At 44.5% G+C, this 21,473-nt stretch overlaps 1 protein-coding gene across 1 annotated transcript in view; it reads right to left on the reverse strand.

Annotated features, from left to right (window-relative positions):
- Nucleotides 1–6,546: 6,546 nt before the first annotated feature.
- Nucleotides 6,547–21,473, reverse strand: part of LOC311245170 (calcium-independent phospholipase A2-gamma-like) — a 41,819-nt gene continuing 26,892 nt past the window's right edge. The window contains exons 9-10 of the mRNA XM_084334979.1: nucleotides 12,211–12,406; nucleotides 6,547–7,556 (exon numbers count right to left, since the gene is read on the reverse strand). Coding sequence (XP_084191105.1) covers nucleotides 7,291–7,556; nucleotides 12,211–12,406 — 462 coding nt within the window. The 3' untranslated portion in view covers nucleotides 6,547–7,290. The remainder of the gene's footprint in view (nucleotides 7,557–12,210; nucleotides 12,407–21,473) is intronic.

Below are 21,473 nucleotides of genomic sequence, written 5' to 3' on the forward strand. Positions count from 1 at the left end.
ATAAACGCTTATTATAGATCAGTGATTACCAGACTAATGAGACAAATGAAGCCTGCCATGTTCTTGTAACCTTCAGAATCAGAGTGACCACAGGCCTGTACAGTATAACATGTAGAGTCAATGTCTGTCTCCCACAAAAACACAACTACGCCACAGGCTTTCAGTGGGTTAAAGAGAGCCAGGAAGGTGTGTACCGTCATTCCTATGCAGTGGAATGAGATCAAAAGTGGCACCCTATTTATCACGGTTTGTCCCGAATCAAACATTATTGCCATCACTTCTTTAGATGGTGACCTTCATTCACTCCATTTGTATGAGGGGGGCAAAACAAAAGTAGAAACTTAACAAATACTGAACAAGTGACATTCCAGAGTGGCTGGGGTGTCAAGAGACAAGAGGACTGGAAATGTAGTTTGTATTACCTGCTCTCAGTCAGTGAGGTGACTGGAGATTTAATTGTCTTTACCTGCTGGGCACCTGGCTGTACTGCTGCCCTCAGTCAGTGAGGTGACTGGAGCTCTCTGATGAAGCGTTTCCTACCTCCTCTTTCCCAATTCAATGATGCTCCAGATACATTTATTATGATGGCCCATAGTATAGAGAGCTCCAGTCACCTCAAATGATCAAAGTAGCCGATATGATCTTGGGGCGTAATTGCTCCAAACACACTGTTGTCCATTCAGTGCTAAACAGTTTTAGTATTGTTCGATGTTTATCTTGGTGAAGCTGGAGGCAGAGAAAGCATTTTTTTTTATCATATAAAAAAACCATTGCAGCGGAGGAAATGGTTAGAGAAGTGGGCTTGAGATCAGCAGGTTGCCAATCCAAATCCTTCGATAGACTGGAAAAGTCTTGGTGGGAAAGTGATTGAAATTCCCTTGAGCAAGGGATGGGTGTGAAGTGGGGTATTGCTGAAAAAAAGCATCTGTGGTCAGCAACCCTACCCTGGATGAATAAAGGTAATATATATGTGTCCTATACGTTAGTAAGTCATACCATATTTGAACCACCTTTATCATTGTCAAATATTGAGATGGAAGAGAAATATTGTAAAGTTACACTGAAAGATGTAAGAGGCAATAGTTATGTTTGCACTTTCAAATGCCCTACACACACATACCGTAGCATGTCTCCTATTAATGAATGATGTCCCTGTTCTGCACCAGCTACGCAGGTGCGTCAGCCAAGGAATCGACAGCAATGCTGCAACTCCACAAGAACCACTCCATCTTCATGTAACAAAACACAACACAATACAGGAACCACTCCATCTTATTAGTACTCTGCAGTTGAGGTTGTTTGTTGTGTGCTGTGTGACTGGTGTGGCTGTTGCTGTTTCCATGCATGCGAGCAAGCAGGTGGTGGTGGAGCGCTTTGTCAGGTCTTGGGCGTTTCTGCTGGAGGGCAGTGAGATCCATCACAGGCCAAGGCACAGCCGTGCAGTCGTCTCATCCCACCCTCCTCAGCACAGCCGTCTCATCCCACCCTCCTCAGCACAGCCGTCTCATCCCACCCTCCTCAGCACAGCCGTCTCATCCCACCCTCCTGAGCACAGCCGTGCAGTCGTCTCATCCCACCCTCCTCAGCACAGCCATGCAGTCGTCTCATCCCACCCTCCTCAGCACAGCCGTGCAGTCGTCTCATCCCACCCTCCTCAGCACAGCCGTGCAGTCGTCTCATCCCACCCTCCTCAGCACAGCCGTGCATTAGTCTCATCCCACCCTCCTCAGCACAGCCGTGCAGTCGTCTCATCCCACCCTCCTCACCTACATGACAGCCGGCTCAGGCAAAGTGCCTTCAAATGATCTTTTCCAACTCTAACAGACACACACAAGAAAACCAATATGCACACAGGTATAGGCAGATACACAAACAGACACAAACAGCTGGCAGGGTGTGATGTGCACCAGGGGTTGCAAATGTAGACTAAATAAGCCACGCCCACCAGTCAATGCAGGTACCATGGGATCTGTGCAGCTGAGGTGAAGGTACACATAGCATCTCACGCTGCGGCATAATTATGGAGATGACTATAAGCCGACAACAAAACATCCACACATCTTTACTTCTATGAGATGTTCCACAAGCGGCAAAAAAAATAAAAACCAGCAGCTTCCCTGCGATAAGTCATCTAATCTTCACATAATTAGGAGCCAAGACATTGTGAGGTTCAGCGATGGATTTTAATTACATACACTCTGAAAATACACCTTACATGGGATCAACGCGAGAATGGTTTAGATTAAATTGATCAGTTAATATCCGTGTCTCAGGAGTGATCACTGGCTGCACAGGAACCAGCTGAGTTAGACTATTTAAATAAATCTATGTTCTTTTATATATCTATTTATATTAGGGCTGTCAAAATTAATGCTTTAACTCTGGAGATTAATTTAAATTCTTTAAAGCGGTAATTTTTTTTAATCTAGATTAATCTATGGAGTGAAAAATGTTCAATATAATATAAGAAAGCGGTCTAGCTGAGTCAATGTTGATGGTTTTGTTGAACATTTGTATTTCACAGGCAGTGATGCCACAGATTACTTGTAAAAAATAATCTGATTACTCCTTTAAAAAGTAATCTAGTTACTTTACTGATTACTTGATTAACTAAGTTACTTTGAAAATAACTAGGTTACGAAGTCGTCGTCGTCCCCCTGCTGCTGCCACAAGAATGACAACAGTTTTTATTGTATTTTAAATAATGCTTTATTGAAAGTGCATAATGTCATAAATCATGATTGGCTGCTCAGACAGGTCATCATGAGACGTCATCAGCCATCAGGCCATACTCCGGTCTAGCTGACTGTACCCCTGGCTCTTATGAGCATTATGAGATAGTAACTAAATAGTAACTCACAGCCACTTGGAAAAGTAACTGTAATCAGATTACTGGCTTGTAAAAAGTAACAAGTTAATTACTATTTACTGAAAAGTAATCAGATTACAGTAACTAGTTACTGGCATCACTGTTCACAGGAGAGAAACTGTATTCAAAGAAAGCTATTAAAATAGTCTTTGAATCTAAATATACTTTCTGTGTTGATTTTACATAAATTCCATGACTTTACTCAAGTAAATATCTGTTACAATCTGTTAAAATGCGATTTTTTTATCTAGATTAATTACAGAAAATTGTGAGATTAATTAGTAAAAAAAAAATGTATCTATTGACAGCACTAATTTATATATATTTAGTTAACTACCATATAACTGAACTGAGACTGTGCAGCAGCAAAGCCCTAAGCAGCAATCTATTTTATGTCGGTCCATCAGCTAAACCTGCATGATTTTAAACCAGTGGTTCTCAAGCATTTTGATGAGTGACCCCTGACGTGGTCAAGCATAGAAAGAACGGTGAATTTCTACACCGAAGAATGATTACCGGTATAAGTTTGCTATCTCAGGCTATTTCACTTGATGGATAATTGGATAATTCTACTGTGCAGACTGTAGATCTGTACGAATGAAGATCAATGCCCCAAAAAGTGACCCTCTGGGGTGTCCCGACCCCCGGGTTGAGAACCGCCTATTTAGAAACAAACCTTACAGCATATCAAGAGTGGGACTGAGGAACACTTCAACGCTAAAATGGAAGCTCAAATTCAAAGCTGTGACATTGAAAAAATGTCAAAGAGAGAAGAAGGGCACGCCGGGAGACAGGGAAGTGTTCATGGATCCATAAAATCAACAGTCATGCAGACAATGACAAGAGCATTTTAGAACAAAATCTGTAAAATCTTCTAAAACTAAAAAAAGAAAAGAAGAAAAAAGGAATACATTAATGCTAATATTCTTATATCTCCAGGGTCGAGGTTTCCATCTTAATGCACATTTTTTATGTTACGGTATACTTAAATCCTTAGTATTTCAACATTACAAAGAGGAGTGAATCTATGCATTTTAAACTTCTTATAACTTTTCAATAGATCTCATATCTTGTGCATTTAAAGGATAACTTCGCTAGTTTGGACATTAGACCCTATTCACGGTCCATTCACCATGTACCCGAGGCTCTCACTGGGCTACAATAGCAGAGATATCTCTTTATGGGCAATCATAAATCCTTTGCAAAAACAACAATACATGTGCTTTCCCGAGATGGGAAGCTCGGCGTGTATTCTTGCCGGTCTCAGTATGCTCTCCTGTGAAATGTATCGCAATCCGTGTTCATGTTGATCTGTAGGATTACCAGCCAAAGGAGAACGGACAAGACATTTTACCCACTCCTTTACTGCACTACGCACCGACTAGCTAGTTGTTGAAAAGCAGCTGATGATAAATCCTTCATACTGTCTTTTACTATCATGCACTTTGCTACTAAATAATCTTCCTTGCCTATATTACTACCTACTATGCTAATATGTCTTTACTTTATTACTTTTTTTTATCCACTTTTTCTCATTTTTAAATTTTTCTCCCATCTCCCAATTTCGTATTGCTAATTCTCCCCTCCCCTGTCTTGAACGTTGCTAGACTATGCCTCCCACTGGTCGGCTGTAGTGAGGATAGAAGCCTTGCATCACGTGTCCCCTCCGGTACACGAGGAGGCAGCCTGTCGCATCTTTTCACCAGACAGCGTGGACTCTCAGTGGCGAGGAGTAACGCGTGGGAGGCTCACGCTGCCCCCGATACTCCCCGTCTCCGCTGTGCAGGCGTCACCCAACCGACCTGTAGGAGTCGCTGTCCTCAACGTCCAATCCCCGCCCATCGACTTCCACCCGCTTCCTTGTCAATGGACCTGTCTCAAACCCTGCCCTCTTTTCTTGATCCTCCAATCACAACTGTCGCTTACCTCGGACAAACTTGGTTTGTCCGAGGTAAGCGACAGTTGTGATTGGAGGATCAAGAAAAGGGGCAGGGTTTGAGACAGGTCTATTGAGATAGTATGACGACTGGCCCAAGACAGCAGGCAATGCTGACACCGGGATTAGAGACTGGAGTCTCTTGCATTGGTGACGAGCGCAATCTCCACTACGCCACCCAGCCGCTCTTTACTTTATTACTTAATTTTTTTCTATGATCTATAAGGTGACCTTGGGTGTATATAAAATATAAAAATAAAATGTATTATTATTACTGCTACGCACTCAAGACTGTAGCACCCAAGTTCAACACTATTTGACAAACATTGTTACTTAGCCAGAGTTGTACCCTTCCTGCTGACATGTTGTACAACAGAATCTAATCAAATTTATTCGTAAAGCCCAAAATCACAAGGTAATGCCCCGATGGGCAACTTGAAAGTCGCTTTGAATAAAAGTGTCAGCTAAATGACTAAATGTAAACATTTAACTATTTGTAATGCAGTCCATTTGTAATAATTTCTAACAGAAATGTGCAGTCCACAGTTGTGGGAATAATATATCTCAAAAACCACCTTTCTCCGTTCTCCTTTGGCTGGTATAAAGACGCATTGCCATACGTTTCACAGGAGAGCATAATGACACCAGTAAGAAGAATACACCCTGAGCTTCCCGTCTCAGAAAAGTACATTTACCGTTGTACGATAAATAAATGATAAGGATTTACGATGCCCATTGGCCATTGCCTGCTATTGTAGCCCAGTGAGAGCCTGCTGGGAAATCGTAGCTCAATACTGGACCGATCAGTGAAATGATGGTCTCTATGTATCAGGTACATGGTAGACAGACTGCGAATAGGGTCTAAGGTACAAAATAGCGAAGTTATCATTTAAGCACCTAGTGCACAATAGCCATGTCAGTGGCTAATTTCCTATAAACATACATCCACAAACAAATTAGTTTACAGTATAATGCTTGAATTATACCCTTGTTAACCAGCATCAGCATCACCAATACAATTCAAAAAAATCGCTCATTAGCTGCATCGGTGTACAAACAAAGTGCAAGTTAAAGAAACGTGAAATGACCAGACATAAGGGAATTTGTGAAGAGTTTGCATGAGGCATTCAAGTAAAACCTTGACGTCGCTCCACGTCCAGCCGGGAGCGTTTTCTCTTTCTCTCCCCTCTGCCTTCTGTTAAGGCCTAACAAAAATAATAGTTGGTTTCAGGTTGGTTGTCAGTTTGGCCATGGGTAGGTAGGGAATTTTTTTTTTTTTTTTTTTATTCTTTCCCACGGCGACTATGGATAGGGAATTTCTTTATTTAATTAACCCTTTCACTGCCACACGACAGAAGGTTAGCCCTTTACTATCACACAACCGACGGCGATGCTCCATCATTAGCATAATTAGCTCCGCGGATGCGGAGCTAATGATGCTAATGATGGAGCATCGCCGTCGGTTGTGTGATAGTAAAGGGCTAACCTTCTGTATTGTCACAGTGAAAGGGTTAACCGGCTGTCGTGTGGCAGTGAAAGGGTTCAAATGTTCACAACAACATGGATGCATGTACTCTGCCAGCATGTTTAATATCCATAATACTAAATGTTTGACTAAGATTTCTATGAAACTTTATTCTAAAAAAAAAAAAAAAAAAAAAAAAAAAATGATTTTTTTTTTTTTTAATATATAATTTTTTTTTTAAACTCATAAAATATATTGGGTCGCACCTAAATCGGCAGGGTCGGTCGGCAACCTGAAACCAACCATTATTTTTGTTAGGCCTAACACTCCTCTTTCAACAGTGTCCAGCTAATCGTTGGCACCTTGACCGAGGAGTGAAAACAACAAACCACATTTCAGTTTCAATCATATCCCATACCTTTTTCTATGAAAATATAAATAAATACAGTTTTGTGAGGATATACAGGTTGTCATTTCATGTGTTTTAAAAGGGAATAAAAAAAAAAGTGCTTCCTTGGCAAGAAAAACAAACAAAAGAAATAAACCGTCTGTGGATACCACACAGCTCAGCGGAGGGTACCATATCACCTACAGTACAAGAGTTTTTTTTAAATATAAGAAGCATTTGCTGGGGATATTTGTTTACGGCGCTTCACCATTCAGAGCCTCCCCCACCTCTGTAATTTCTTCCTTTCGAACACAACTGAGTCCGCCCCTGTCAAGTGCTGCCAGACACGGCAGCAACCAGGCGCACTACAACTGTCAAAGCGGTTAAAAAGCCTAACGTGGCAATACTAACTTCACTACGCAAGTCCATGGGCCGAGAGCCGAGTACGGTACGGTATGGCGGGTAGGATACAGTACCAGCCTTTACATACATACCAATCTTTCTGACAAATATATTCTAGAGATCAACAGGCCTACGGATCCAGAATTAGCACAACTAGTAATGGTCCATTCTGATTGGATGTGGCGTGAGGGGGGGAGGAGTTTCCAGGTGAGCCGTGCCAGTGTGGGGGTCTAGAGCTTGGAGGAGAAGTCGTACATGTCGGCCCTGAGCCGGGCCCACTCGGCCAGCCTCTGGACGGAGCTCTTCTCCCTGGTGAGGATGCGGGCCGCCTTCTTCAGCTTCTCCTCGTTCCTCTCTAGGTAGCGGAGGCCCTCAGCCTGCAGCAGGTCCAGCTTCTCATGGCGGCTCTCGTCCAGGGCGATCTCCTCGTTCATGTAGGGATTGAAGCGGAAGTAGGTGTCGGGGGGGAGGAGGGCATCCAGCATGATGTGGACCTCTGGAGAGGACGGAGAGGGGAGCGAGAGGGAGGTGAGACTTGGGACACGCAAGAGAAATACACAGCAATCACATGTAGATGACAACTATAAACACACAAATAAAGCATATAATAGCCCCAACATGTCCAAACAGTCACAGATTATATTGAGAGTCAGTAGAGCATGCTGGTCACACCCCACTCCGTCAGCCCTTCCTCAGGCCCACATGGCAAGAGTTTATGGTGGAGAATGTGTGAACGCCAGAACTCAAGGTTATCCCAAGTGCAGATGTCTGGGGTGTTGTTTCTGGGAGGCAGCTCATGGGGTGTATTTAAAAGTGCCATGTCTGGAGATGTAAAGTAGACCGCATGCATACAAAACAGATGCAGGCGAACAATAATGGGATAGATATGCCTGAAGGAGCCAGCAGGCAAAAGCAACAGTCTCGTGTCCATGTTCGCACACAGGCTGAGTCGGGTTGTAGTTCAGCAGCCCCAGACGTACATCCCATTAAAAAGGCGCTGCTGGCTGCAGAACTAAGATCTTCCTGCAACTTATACGGAGACCACAGCAGTGGTGCAGTGGCAAATTGACAGTAGGTCAAACGCTCCACGCGCGTGTGCGCGCATGCACAGTTTTTTTTGGCTGCTCTCGTCCTGCAGCTGGATACTATTGCCTCACAGCGCGGCCGTCAGCGCGCGGCCCAGAGAGCGCCGCTGGCTCTGCGGCTCTGCAGCTGCATGCTTCTCCGGGAGTCCGGTTGGATAATGCCATGTAAAAAGCGATTGCGCGTACTTCAGCCTCAGTGAGCGAGGTATAACGCCGTTATACCGAGTTATACCAGCACTGCAACACTGGGCCACAGGGAGACTTTAACTGCTTCCACCACAGGTTCATCGCAATGCCTTTCAAAAACAATTGGCCACTGCTGACTGAGCCAAAACGAGTGTAAACACACAAAGCCCAGAGTGACGGATGAATTCAATCATCATCGGTGTAAATCAATCATGTGCTTAATAGGGAAACGCCACTGAATTTCAGCGTTAAAAGCGTTATTCCGACGCCCTAGGAAAATTCAGCATGTTTTAGCGAACATTCACTACAAGTACAGTGCTATTCATCATTGAACTGGCAAGCTTGGAAAAAGCTGACTGGGACATCATTTGCAAGGTATCTCCTGAGTGAATTTTGCGATCCCAAGCTACAAATGCTACCATAATATTAAGCTCATCTGGACATAAAAGTTAAAAAAAGTCAGTGACCTCCGGGCCTGTGCCTCAACGTGACACCACAGATGAGTCTTGGTTCTCGTTTCTAGCTTTGGGAGAGAATAGCAATAATGTGTTGAGTCTTAAACTGAGTGGGTAAAGGAAAAACAATCTGAAAATGAGTGTAGGTTTATGTGGTACAGTATGTTTGGTTGGTTAGTTCCATACAAAAAATCTTTCATTCATGAAAATGACCATGATTTCAGATAGTTTAGGCTAATCAGTTAGGTTTTACAGTTATGTTACAGCAACTCTATACCAGAAATGTAATAGATGGCAAACTTGGCCCAACTAAAAACTGAATTTAAAGATTAGATCAGCCGATAGCTGCAACAGAAGCCCTGCTGTATGGCCACCATACAGCAGGACTGCACACTGGACCGTGTGACATTCAATCCTCCTGATCTATCCACAATGTGGAGTTTCTAAACAGAGAGGGGCTTTTGACGTTAGCAAGCATATAAGTTGAGCCACCTGTTACAGCAGGGCCCGGCTACATCGATCCATCACAAAACGGAGATAAGTCAGGTGGAAGGTGTCTGATGCTTTGTTTTTAAATGGCCTAATGTAATGTTAATCTTGGATGGATCAATGTAGCCACGTCCATTAGTTCTGGGCTGGCCCGGTTACATTTGGCCCGGCCCTGGGCAAGATTTCAGACTAGTGCCGCCAACCCCCTGTGATTGCCAATACAATATAATGAATCTGGAGAGTCCTGCCAAAATTGGCCTAAGCATTTAGAGTGTATCGGTTCATGAAGTCGTTTTATACAGTGAGGCCAAATACCAATATTTTTTGTCCCCACATTGAAAGGTCTAAGGTGACTACTTGCATAATTTTTCATAAATAGAATTGTGCTCATTGGAGTCTCAGTATGCAAAATATAAAGCATAGAAAAAAATCTTTGTACAAATAATGTGCATGATTTTGTATGCAATTAGCACAAATGTGACAAGGTTGTAAGGGTGAGACTCTTGGGGTTCCAGTGAGCATCACTTCATTCAGATATCTTGAGGCGAGAGGTCAAGCGACTCAGTTGTAAATGGCTGCGCCGATTTCTTTTCCCAGTCAATCTTTGGAGCAAATGATCATCTTTTCCCTGGTAAGGTAGCACGTAGGGGTTGATATCTAAGGATTCCTCGAGGTCTCCAGTTTCAGGTGATAGCTCTATCTTCACTCTTGCTTCAGAATTTTACCTGCAACAGTCTTGGAAAGATAGTAATGTTGGTTGCATTGCCTGTGTGACAGCTACAGGTTTATATGGTTAAGGTTTGGAGCATAATTTCTTTCCCAGTAAGTTAGCATAGACTGGCTGATATCCAGGTCCCTCAGGGTTCCATATGATATCGACATCTTCACTGTACTGTAGCACTAACGACAATGTCAGCAGGTTGTTTTCTTTTCTTTCCCCTCTCAATTCTCTCAGCTGGTCTTCTAGGCTGAAACCTTGTAGCGAAATGTCTCCCATTGCTCAGTAAGCCTGCAAGGTACTGTTATCTTCACTGTAGGCTTAAATCTGAGACCGCTAGAGCCTTTGAAAGACAATGATGTCAACAGATATATTTATTAGCTAACAACAAATATACCCCGCGTATTATCCGTCTCTCGAGGTGGTGTTTATATCTTCCACGTTACCTCCCAGTGAAACGGTTATTTTCAGATTCTTCCAATCCCAGCGGAATAAATTTTTGACATGTCTTTAACTGTCCAAATGTCCATTTTGTCAATAAACTTTGCCATGGACACCGGCCTTCGAGAGCTTGTTCACTCTTCAGCTGAACTTCAGTGAATGACAAATGTATGTTCACATTGACTGGCTGCTCAGGGGTCAATCAGCGGTCAAAACAGTCAGGATCAAGTCAAGACAGCAATTAGGGCGGGTATTCTTATAAGAGGATCTTGTTCAGCTATGCTTATTTCAGTGTGGTCTGTCTAACCCTCCCCCTTAAAGACACTGTGGATTTACATTGATCCATTGATCAACAAGCAAAAAAAGAAAGAAAGAAAAAGCCGATCTGCGGTCTTTCATCTCTGTTGGGAAAGGGGGGTGATCTGTGATGTGTGCCCTTGCTAATCTGCCGTTTCTAAATAACAGGCCTGGATCGGAGAGCATGGGTTTAATCCCAAATACAGGAGGATGCAAAACGCAGAGCGGCATCTGGGTCACACACTGCAGCACAGCAACAGCAGAAGCAGCAGTAGGAGGAGGGAGGGTGGGTGGGTGGGTAGGTAGGGTGGGAGGGAGGGCAGGGTGGGAGAGATGGAGCCAAATTTGGGAAGCGCAGGAGCAGAGGTGACCATGTCCAGAGGTGATAAGCAGACATCAGTGGATGGCACTGCAGAGAGCCACAGGGAGTCACAGTGGGATGTGTGCACAACAAAGTCAGCCTGGAATTGCAGCATTTTGGCTTTGTATGCCGAAAAAAGACGAGATCACAGTATGATCTGCTGCCCCTGCCTTTGACAATGACAGAGAGAGGCATCTGAGAAACACATTCAGAGAACCGTGACCATACCCAGGTTTAGAATGTCATGCTGCTATCATTCTTGCTTTCGGGGGATATATAACTGGTGGTGGGTGAAAACCTCTCTAAAAAGGTCAACTTTTCAACAACTAAGCAAAACAACCTCATTCTAAGATTGAATTTGACACCCATGTATTTTATACCTTGGGTTTTGACTGCATTTCGTCAGCCTTAAGGCTCGCAACGCAACATAAGCCTCTTTCGTACATGCTCTGAACTCTTAATAAGGAGGGGCTGTATAATGCAAACGCAAACATTCAAATTATCCTGTGTGGAGTTTACCCTCCCAGCACCCAAGTCCTGAGTCTGTGTATTGGCCAACTGAGCCCATACAATGCGAATACAAACGGGTCATTGTTTGCAGAATTCACACAGCGAGCGAGTTGATTAACGTAGACTAACCATGTTCCGTACACAACAATGTTGCGTACAATTGGCATTTTCCCGCCGATAGTTAAATGAAAACATATTGGTTGTGGATAACCTTTATATCTGTGTTATCTTCATTCTCTTCCTGACGGGGCGACAGTGGCTCAGGAGGTAGAGCAGTCGTCTGGTATTCCGGAGGTTCCCGGTTCAATTCCTGCTCCTCCCAGGCAGCGTTTCAAAGTGTCCTTGAGCAAGACACTTAACCTCTAGTCTAATTGCTCCTGATGAGCAGGTTGGCACCTTGCATGGTTGCCTCTGCCGTCGGTGTGTGAATGTGTGAGTGAATGGGTAAAAATGTGAGGAACAAATTGTAAAGTGCTTTGGATAAAAGCACTATATAAATGCAGCCATTTGCCATGTATAGAAAAATCATGACAAGTATCAATTCAAGTAATAACTTGAATTGCAGCAGAAATTGGGAGACAGCAGCAATGAAAGTGGACAGCACCTACCCTCTGTGTCGGTGGCACTGCTGATGACGTTGGTGATCTTGGTCTTGAGGCTGGTGTAGGTGGTGCTGTGCTTGCCGGGGGATTCGAAGCGCCCTGTGCCCAGTGACACCACACACTCCACGGGCGTGGTGGGCCACAGACACTTGCACTCGTGGATGGCAAGGGCCGTGGGGTTGTTGATCAGCAAACCTCCGTCCTGTGCACACAAAAAAACCACAGACTTGCAAGTTCCGTGACTACATTTAAAAGCTTGCACGGCTCTCATGGTGTCAAATAAAAGCAAAACGGATATTGAAAGCAGACTTAGCATGGAGTTAGGGAATGTCAGTCAGTGGCTTTCAGAAAACCGGCTGTCTCTCCATTTAGGTAAAACAGAATCCATTTTATTTTCTACCACAAGGAAACAGAAAACACAGGAAGGTTTCAAGATACAGTTAGGTAGCTCAGTGGTCACCAGTACCAAATCAGTGGTGTATCTAGGGTGTACTTTAGAAAACACACTCTCAGGGGAAAGCATAGCAAAAAAAGTAATAGCCAAGGTCAACAACATAATAAAATTCCTAGCTAGAAACTCAAAATACCTGGACAGGACTATGCTTGCTGGTCATGGTATGACAGTGCCCCCAGCAACTTGAGAACTAGACTTCAAACTGCCCAGAACAAGCTAGTTAGGATAGTCCTGCAGCTCCCCACTCGTACTCACTTAGACCAGCCCCACTTCAACAGCCTGGGGTGGCTCAGGGTGGACAAAAGCGTATCAATGATAAAGCTATGCCTAGTATATAGAATTTATAAAGGGGAGGTGCCAAGCTACCTTCAAAATTACTTTCAATATGTAAAAAAACAACCATAGCCATGAAACCAGAGGTAGAGACACAAACATAGTTCCATTTAGATTTAAACTCATTTCGTACAGCCAGCAGACCTTCCTTTACTTAATGCCTGCCCAGCAGCATTAAACAGGCCCCCGGGTTAACTGGCTTCAAAAAGCATGTACGATCATGGCTATCGGCATAGGAAAGAGAGGGTAGTATATTTATTTATTATTCTTTTATCTTCAACTGTATATGCATATTGTATCTTAATGTTTTATGATGTTGTTTTATGTTGATGTATGTCCTGTTTTTTTAATACCAGGGACCATGATGGAAATAAGTGCTTGCATTTTATCATGTTTTTATCCCTTGGATGATGTCTCTAATCCACAATTAAATCAATTCAATTCGACAGCGGTGTACGAAAAAGATGACATACGATGGAGCGAAAGCAATTAATGGTAATTTGAACAGACATCAGTACATTTCATGGTTTTCTGGTATAGCAGCAGTGGGATGAAAGCAAGAGCATTCAAGAGACTACATTATTGAGGAAGATTGGAGGAAACAACATGGAACGGATCAATGTGAAGCGGCAGAGGAGCTTGTACTTTTACAAAGAACACGGCTACATTGTTGGTTTCTCCCCCCCCGCTTTGCCATTTCTGTCTGGCTAGCTTTGATACCAAGCAGCCGCCAAGCAGTGCTTTTTTGGTGTTGGATCCATAGTCTACCCGCGGCAAGATGGGGGTGTAAGTGGGAGAGGCCGTGGAGTGTTGAATAGGCATGAAGCTGAGGGGCCGGGGGGGGGGGGCTGGCTGCAGGATCAAACACACAGGGGCCAGGCCTCATTAGCGAGGCCAGGCTAGGTGGTGGGAGTTGTGGAGCCCCGGGGATTTGGAGGCACACTGGGGAGGGAGGGAGGGAGGGAAGAGCCCTTGTGTGTGTGAGAAAAAGAGACTGCATGTGTATGTGTGTGAAAGAGACTGTATGTGTGTGTAAGATTGAGAGAGACTGTATGTGTATGTGTGTGAAAGAGACTGTATGTGTGTGTAAGATTGAGAGAGAGACTGTATGTGTATGTGTGTGAAAGAGACTGTATGTGTGTGTAAGATTGAGAGAGAGACTGTATGTGTATGTGTGTGAAAGAGACTGTATGTGTGTGTAAGATTGAGAGAGAGACTGTATGTGTATGTGTGTGAAAGATACTGTATGTGTGTGTAAGATTGAGAGAGTGACTGTGTGTGTGTGTATATGTGTGAGAAAGACTGTATGCGTGTGTGTGTGAGAGAAAGAGAGACTGCATGTGTGTGTATGAGAGAGATAAAGACTATGTGTGTGTGAGAGAAAGAGAGATAGACTATGTGTGTGTGTGTGTGTGAGAGAAAGAGAATATGTGTGTGAGAGAAAGAGAGAAAGAGAGACTGTGTGTGTGTGTGTGTGAGAGAAAGAGAGACTGTGTGTGTGAGAGAGAAAGAGACTGTGTGTGTGAGAAAGAGACTGTATGTTTGTGTGAGAAAGAGAGACTATGTGTGTGTGTGAGAGAGAAAGAGATACTATGGGTGTGTGAGAAAGAGACTGTACGTGTGTGTGTGTGTGTGTGTGTGTGTGTGTGTGTGTGAGAGAAAAAGAGAGACTATTATGTGTGTGAGAAAGAGACTGTATGTGTGTGTGTGTGTGTGTGTGTGTGTGTGTGTGTGTGTGTGTGAGAGAGAGAAAAAGAGAGACTATTATGTGTGTAAGACTGAAAGAGAGCGGGAGATAACTTCGTTTATGAGCATGTGTTCACACGTGTCAAGGGCGGCCGAGGTGTAGGGTGGGGTGGGGGGTGCAGGGAGGGGGTCCCCATCTCACTCCTGCAGGGCGTCCCAGTATAATGAGAATTCTCCCTGTACAAATCAAATGTCAGAGTGCACAGCATGACAGGGGAATAGGAGGGGTGCCCACCGACCACGTTCTGTTAATCATCCGGGGAGTTGGACTGGGAAACTGTGTCATCGCCTCAAGGTCTCAGATACATTTTATTTTTTTAAAGAGAGAAAAGAAAGGCGGGAATTGGATAGGAGAGTTTGATTGGCGGCACAGATAGTGCACTGAAAATTAGTCGTGTGATCTTCGGTCCTCTCAGAGAAAATAAAACTTACGAGTGACATTGAAGAACTGCAGGATTGTGTGACAAAAAGCTGGCTACCAAGAAAATTAAGTTAGCATGAGGTAATAGCTTGAAATGAACAGTGTGTAAAACTTTTAATTAAAAAGAAATCACCTTTGATCATGACAAAAAGGCAAACTTCTCCAGTTAGCTTCGAGTCACAGGAAAAAAAGCTATTCTTGGGGTTGCACGAGAAATGATCTCTCATGGTAATGTGTTGTATGAATCATTTAGAACCTGCTGGATAGCTCAAACAGCATATCCCTGGAGAGAGATCCAAAGCCTTAGGGAGAACCCATTTCACTAGCAAGAGACTGGAGTCAAAACAAAAGCTGTGTCACGCTACCGCGGACCCTGGGAGAGAAGTGCTGAGGTAGCCGTTTGAGTCCAAAGCAGGTCATTATGCGCCAGCAGGGCGTCTGGCAACAACACAGGAATGAATCACGGAAAAGGGAAAAGCGTCTGGGGCAGACGGCGTGGTTAGATGACCCCAGCTGGAAACAAAAGAGCCGATTGTTTTCTTTATCGCTCAGACCAATGACTCCATTTCCTACACTCGGTGACGATCGTCGCCGACGGTCTTGGTCCAGTTGTCTCGTGTTCTTTTCCTAGTCATAGCTGGGGGGCAGCTTTCAAGAGCACAGTGCCTCGCCGTGCACACAGAACCAACGCCTGTGACGTTAGGAGCCGACCACACAAGCCCCTAGTGAGTTGGGAGTAGAATGCTATAACTTGTCTCCGTTTCAGTGCACCTGCTACGGCTGTTCTACAAGCTGTTAGACAAGAGACCGGGCAATGTCTGTTTTTAGGCAGAGAGAAGCCATGGCACCACTGGAAGACTGGTAGGATTCTGTGTGGCGTGCACAGTGGTAGGATTCTGTGTGGCGTGCACAGTAAGATTCGGTGTGGCGTGCACAGTGGTAGGATTCTGTGTGGCATGCACACAGTGGTACTTTTGGCAGGATTAATTATTCAGAATCAATTTGCATTTTGTCTTCTGCGTCCACATCTGTCCGAAACAAACAAGTCTCCATGAGACAGTACCAGGCTCGTCCGACACCGAGAACGGCTTGGCAGACATCGCAGCTCAGTGCCCATGCCATGCCTGCACATGGGCCTTTTGGGGCACTTTTCAAACCAGATCCATATTTGGCCGGCCACCACATTCTCACAGGGGTTTCTTGAGGCCAGGGCATATTTGGACGACAGGGAAAATTAAGAAACAATGATTTACTTTGGGGCAAACTGTGCAAATGAGCTTTGTACACAGAAAAGCCCGACTCAAGCTGCCTGTCAAACACTCAGCATGATGCGGGGCAAAGGTCACTTCCCTTCATGGGGATTTAGAGCGGTAATGCCGCTCTCACTTAAACGTCTCTATCCCACAGCCAGAAAGTGCCAAGTCTCAGGGGTCAAAATGTCTTAAGAAGGGTTCAACCCTCTCCATTGAGCCTGTTTGACAGGGATTTACCCCAAAGCCTGAAGGGAAAATGTGATTTTTGGACGGTAAGTGTTGATGTGCGGGTGGGCGTGATATCCCTTCTGTCAGGCTTAATATTTTCATTTGTCTTGACTGTGATAAGAGCTCGGTCACTGGACCTCCAGAGGCCTGGTGCCCCTCCAGAGGCCTGGTGCCCCTCCAGAGGCCTGGTGCCCCTCCGGTCTTGGCCGTCGCCTCCAGGCGCATGAAGTCGATTCACAAATCAGGCTCTCTCTCATTTTCCTATCCAGGTTTCAGCTAATTAGGGCTCCACACTGCACCTATGGGAGCACGTTGCACTTCTTCAGCACGGGCAATTAAACTGAATTATGGATGGTGCAAAAATCCTCCTTGCAACATTATTTTGGCATATAGCTTCTACCGAGATGAAAATGAGATATGATGAACAGATAACATTAAGATAAGCACGATTTAAAAAAGGTCCCCGAAGTTGCTGGTGAAAATGATTCTGCTGCCATTAACAATTTGGGAGCTTATCTTCATTGTTCCAGTTTAAGCACCTTAGAGGTAGAGCGCTGATTTGAATAGGAAAGAGGTGCTATCGTCCGGATCACTAAAAGTAATTTCATGCCTCAGCGTATGTCAGCTCCCATTAGCAAGGGCAGCAAACTTCCTCCTCTTCATTCAGTGTGCATGCCTCTCCGTCGCTCCCTCTCTGCCCCTACCCTATGGCTATGCTCAGATGGTGCCCCATGGTGAGGGCCATGATGAGCGGCCGCCACACTGCAGACAGAGAGTTGGCCATACTCTGAAAGAGATGAGACAGCACAGTGTATTAGACGGGGCATTTACATCAGAGCTCCAGTCAGCTGCTGGAGTCATTAAAGGAGCTTCTCTCTGTGACCGAGGGGCCCTGAGCGGTCAGGATTTACCACAGGCCCTTTGGCCCTTAAGTCGTCGTTCTGCAAAATGTTTAATTGGCGATGGGTTACATAAGCACATGGTCATCTGATTCTGGATAGCCTATCCCAATGGCGAGTGTGCAGCTTTCTATTGTGGTGGTGGAGGTTAGGTGCACTTTAGTCTGTGTTTGTAAATAAGTAATGTTTTTTTTTGTGTTGTTTTTTATGCTGTGCGTTTATGTGAATGTTGATTAGTGGTAGTTGAGCTATGGTTATAATTATATTGTCATTTCGGATGTATGGAGGCACTGTATGCTTGGTTAAAGTTGTGAATGGAGGTGTATTCATTCACATGTGATCCAGGGACATAGCGAGGAGTGGGCTGTAATTGGTCGAGATACGTCACGTGGTGTCAGTGAAACAGTAAACAAGAAGTTGCGGGGAATTTGACAGCAGCGAAGGGAAACGAGTGAGGACTGGTGAGTGAATGTGTGTAAGCGATTTGTTTTAAGAATGATAGTAGTATTGTGGTAGTTATTGATTGAATGTGTGTTTTGTTTCAAGGTTTGTAACCTGTTGGAGAAAAGAATTAAAACCGTTTTACAACTGAGTGGCATCCTGTCCATACCTTCACCCCAGCAGCGGGAGTAAAGCTGCACAGCGAGTCTGTTTTCTTGCGATCCAACAGATATCTTCTGGAGAATTTTGATCTCATTATCATTCCAGGCTCAAGGTCCCACGTGTGCTGCTGGCAGTGTTTTATCATAAATCTTTTGGTTCTATCCGGGCTATTTACTCCTGCACATAAAATCTACTATCCTAACTCACTCTGCATGTAATCAGGAAGATAAATCTGCTCATTGAATTAAATTGATTGCCTAGATAGGATCTAATCCATATAAAAAGCTGCCATTGTCATCAGCAAGGATGAGAAGGACAATGGCATTAGTGTGTGGGTGCCATCCTCGAGGAGTGGCCAGGTCAAGCCAGAGGTCGTCATGCCACATTATGTAATTACGCAAACCAGTTCTCCTCGTCGGCCTTTGACCTTGCAAGCCTGATGAGTGACAGTGAATGTTGAGGTCGACTTCCCAGGGAGGGACCCATCTGATGGGACAGGAAGTGCCAACGATGCCCTCAGGCGGGGGAAAAGCAATTGACCCATCTCAAACTCCCTCTTTTCTTGGTCCTCCAATTACAACTGTTGCTTGTCCAAGGAAAGCAACAGTTGGGATTGGATGATCAAGAAAAGAGGGCAAAGTTTGAGATTCATCAATTGAGATCTACTGTGCAGCCCCCAACTTCTACACACACACCCACACACATGTTGTAACTTTCATTGGTTTACTCAGTCTATCACCCCCCTACCCCCCACATTCAAAACCGCTCTTAAAGAGCACCTACGGGAGGCTGCAATTCGAAACTGGCCACCGTAAATGTCCAAACCCCCCCACCCCCTCCTAATAGAAAGTCTCCTCCCCACCACATGTATATATTCTCTCCCCACCGTATGTATATTTCTCTCCAACCCACCCACCCCCTCCTAATGTACAGTCTCCTCCCCACCGTATGTATATATTCTCTCCCCACCGTATGTATATTTCTCTCCCACCCACCCACCCCCTCCTAATGTACAGTCTCCTCCCCACCGTATGTATATATTCTCTCCCCACCGTATGTATATTTATCTCCCACCCACCCACCCACGCCCTCCTAATGTACAGTCCCCTCCCCATTTACATTTAGTCATTTAGCTGACGCTTTTATCCAAAGCGACTTACAAGTTCTGTACGACAAGTCATCAGGAACGGTACAACTCTATCAGCTGAGTAACAATGTTCATCAAAGTGTTGCGTGTTACAGTGTAGGTTAGTTTATTAGGACAAGTGCATGACAGTAAGGTTAGTTAGGGTTAGAGTTCATTTGTCTTTTTCTTCTTTTTTTTGTATATACTCAGTACTGGGTAACAGTACTGTATATTTGCATATCGTATATGTCACAAATGTAACAGTACTAAATACCTGTATGTCATGTATGTCCCTATGCCATAAATGTCATGATGTCATGTATGTTGTGTATGTCATAAATGTCACTATGAATTGAAAATGGGGGACCCTGATGTAAACAAGACAAACGTCTTTCTCTGGTCTGCATCCCCTTAACAATTGTGTGTATTGAGCCGTACTGTATTGTACCCATTCTGCAAACTGTTAAATAAAATGTTCATTCATTCATTCATACCTGTGTCACCTGCTGCACCAACATCTGTCACACACCTGGTCCTCACTCCATATCCAATGAAGAATTCCCCAAACCAAATACTCCCTCGGTCTTGCATCATTTCAATCTGCTGCTGCGTGACTAGAATGCTAAGCAAAAAAAAAACTAAAACTGGATAAACTTATTGCCCTCTCTGCCTTCAAGACATTCCAACCGATTCATGCAAATGTTTTTCCGCCATGTAATAACCCCATAACATTCCATATCTTGTTTGTCGACTGCCGTTTGCTTATCTGACCTCCCCGTCCCTTAAGTGGCTCTTGCCGCTTGCCAAGTCGCCAATGTAAACAAGAACTTGTTCTTGATGACCTGCCTGATGAAATAAAGGTGAATAAATAAATAATAAACTACACCAGACGTTCAGTATTGGAGCAGTGTTTTGTTTGTTTATTTGTTTAACCTTTATTTACCCAGGGTAGGTTCGCCGAGCACAGATGCTCTTTTTCAGGAACGCCCTGCTTCACATTCACAAAGTTCCATTCACACCTGGGAGCTGCCCAGTACAACCACAGTCTGACACCATTGGCCACTGAGCAACTCCACTGGAGCAGTTGGGGGTTAAGTGCCTTGCTCAAGGGCACTTCAGTGGTTGGTGTTAAGGGGATGGGAGAGAGTTATGAATTCACTTCCCTAGACCAGATTTTTTCCTGCCGGTCCAGGGGTCACAAACCCGCTTCTCTAACCATTAGGCCACCGCTGCCCCCAGTGAATCACTACTGCCTGCTGTGACAGAGGAGATGGGAGCGTGTGACCGCAGCAATCGACAGAGATTCTACAAATAGGTGTAGCTCTCCTCTCGTACCTACTGGGCCTGGACATCCTACAGGCTTTATGGTCACGTTTGGCAACCTCATACAAGAATTTTTTTTTTGCTGACCATCATAATAAGCAAACTGATGGCCAATGCAAAGCTACATTTCCCTGGTGGGCTTCATACAAGTGCCTCAAGGTACTTGCATAATATGTGATATTATCGAGTATCGACACATTAATATTAAGCATGTCAACAGCCGGCCTTTGAAAATGCAGGTTTAATGCCAGCATTTATTCCAAGAAATCTAATTTGGAGGCAGTGCAGTGAGAGGCCTGTTAAAGGCGCTCCCATAGTCCAGCAGACTGTACACAGAGCAGACTCCGCGGAGGTCCGCGCGGACTCTTTGAGCCTTCATAGTCGAGCGGACCTCCGTGGACCAATTTAGATGTCACGCGCCAGTTTACACAATTGTCCCCACGCTGTTCAACTTCTGTCATGTCGTCGTCATCCGATGTCAAAATAAAGAGTATGTTATCTCCGTTTCCAATATTTCGACAATAAAACGGGCAGTTTTACGCACTTGAATAACACAGGTATATAGGCAGCGAGATGCAATGTACCGTATAGGCTTGAGGTGGACAGCGCGTGGTGCTGAAAAGACACGCATTGCATGAAATAAAAGCACCAGTTTTATTTCAAAATATTGGAAAACGGAGATAACATTCTATGTTATCTCCGTTTCCAATATTTCGAAATAAAACTGGCAATTTTACACACTTCATTTAGAAAAGCCATTCAAACATCTCTCTTGGCACGGAGCGAGTGTTCAGAGTAAAATGCAGATCGGCGTCACATTAAATGCAGTTCGATGTCAACCAAAACGCTGAGCAGCGTTTTGTGTGACACCAAGTCAGCGGCG

This window comes from Notolepis coatsorum, assembly GCF_963971535.1.
Source record: "Notolepis coatsorum genome assembly, chromosome: 18".
Classification (NCBI taxonomy): domain Eukaryota; kingdom Metazoa; phylum Chordata; class Actinopteri; order Aulopiformes; family Paralepididae; genus Notolepis; species Notolepis coatsorum.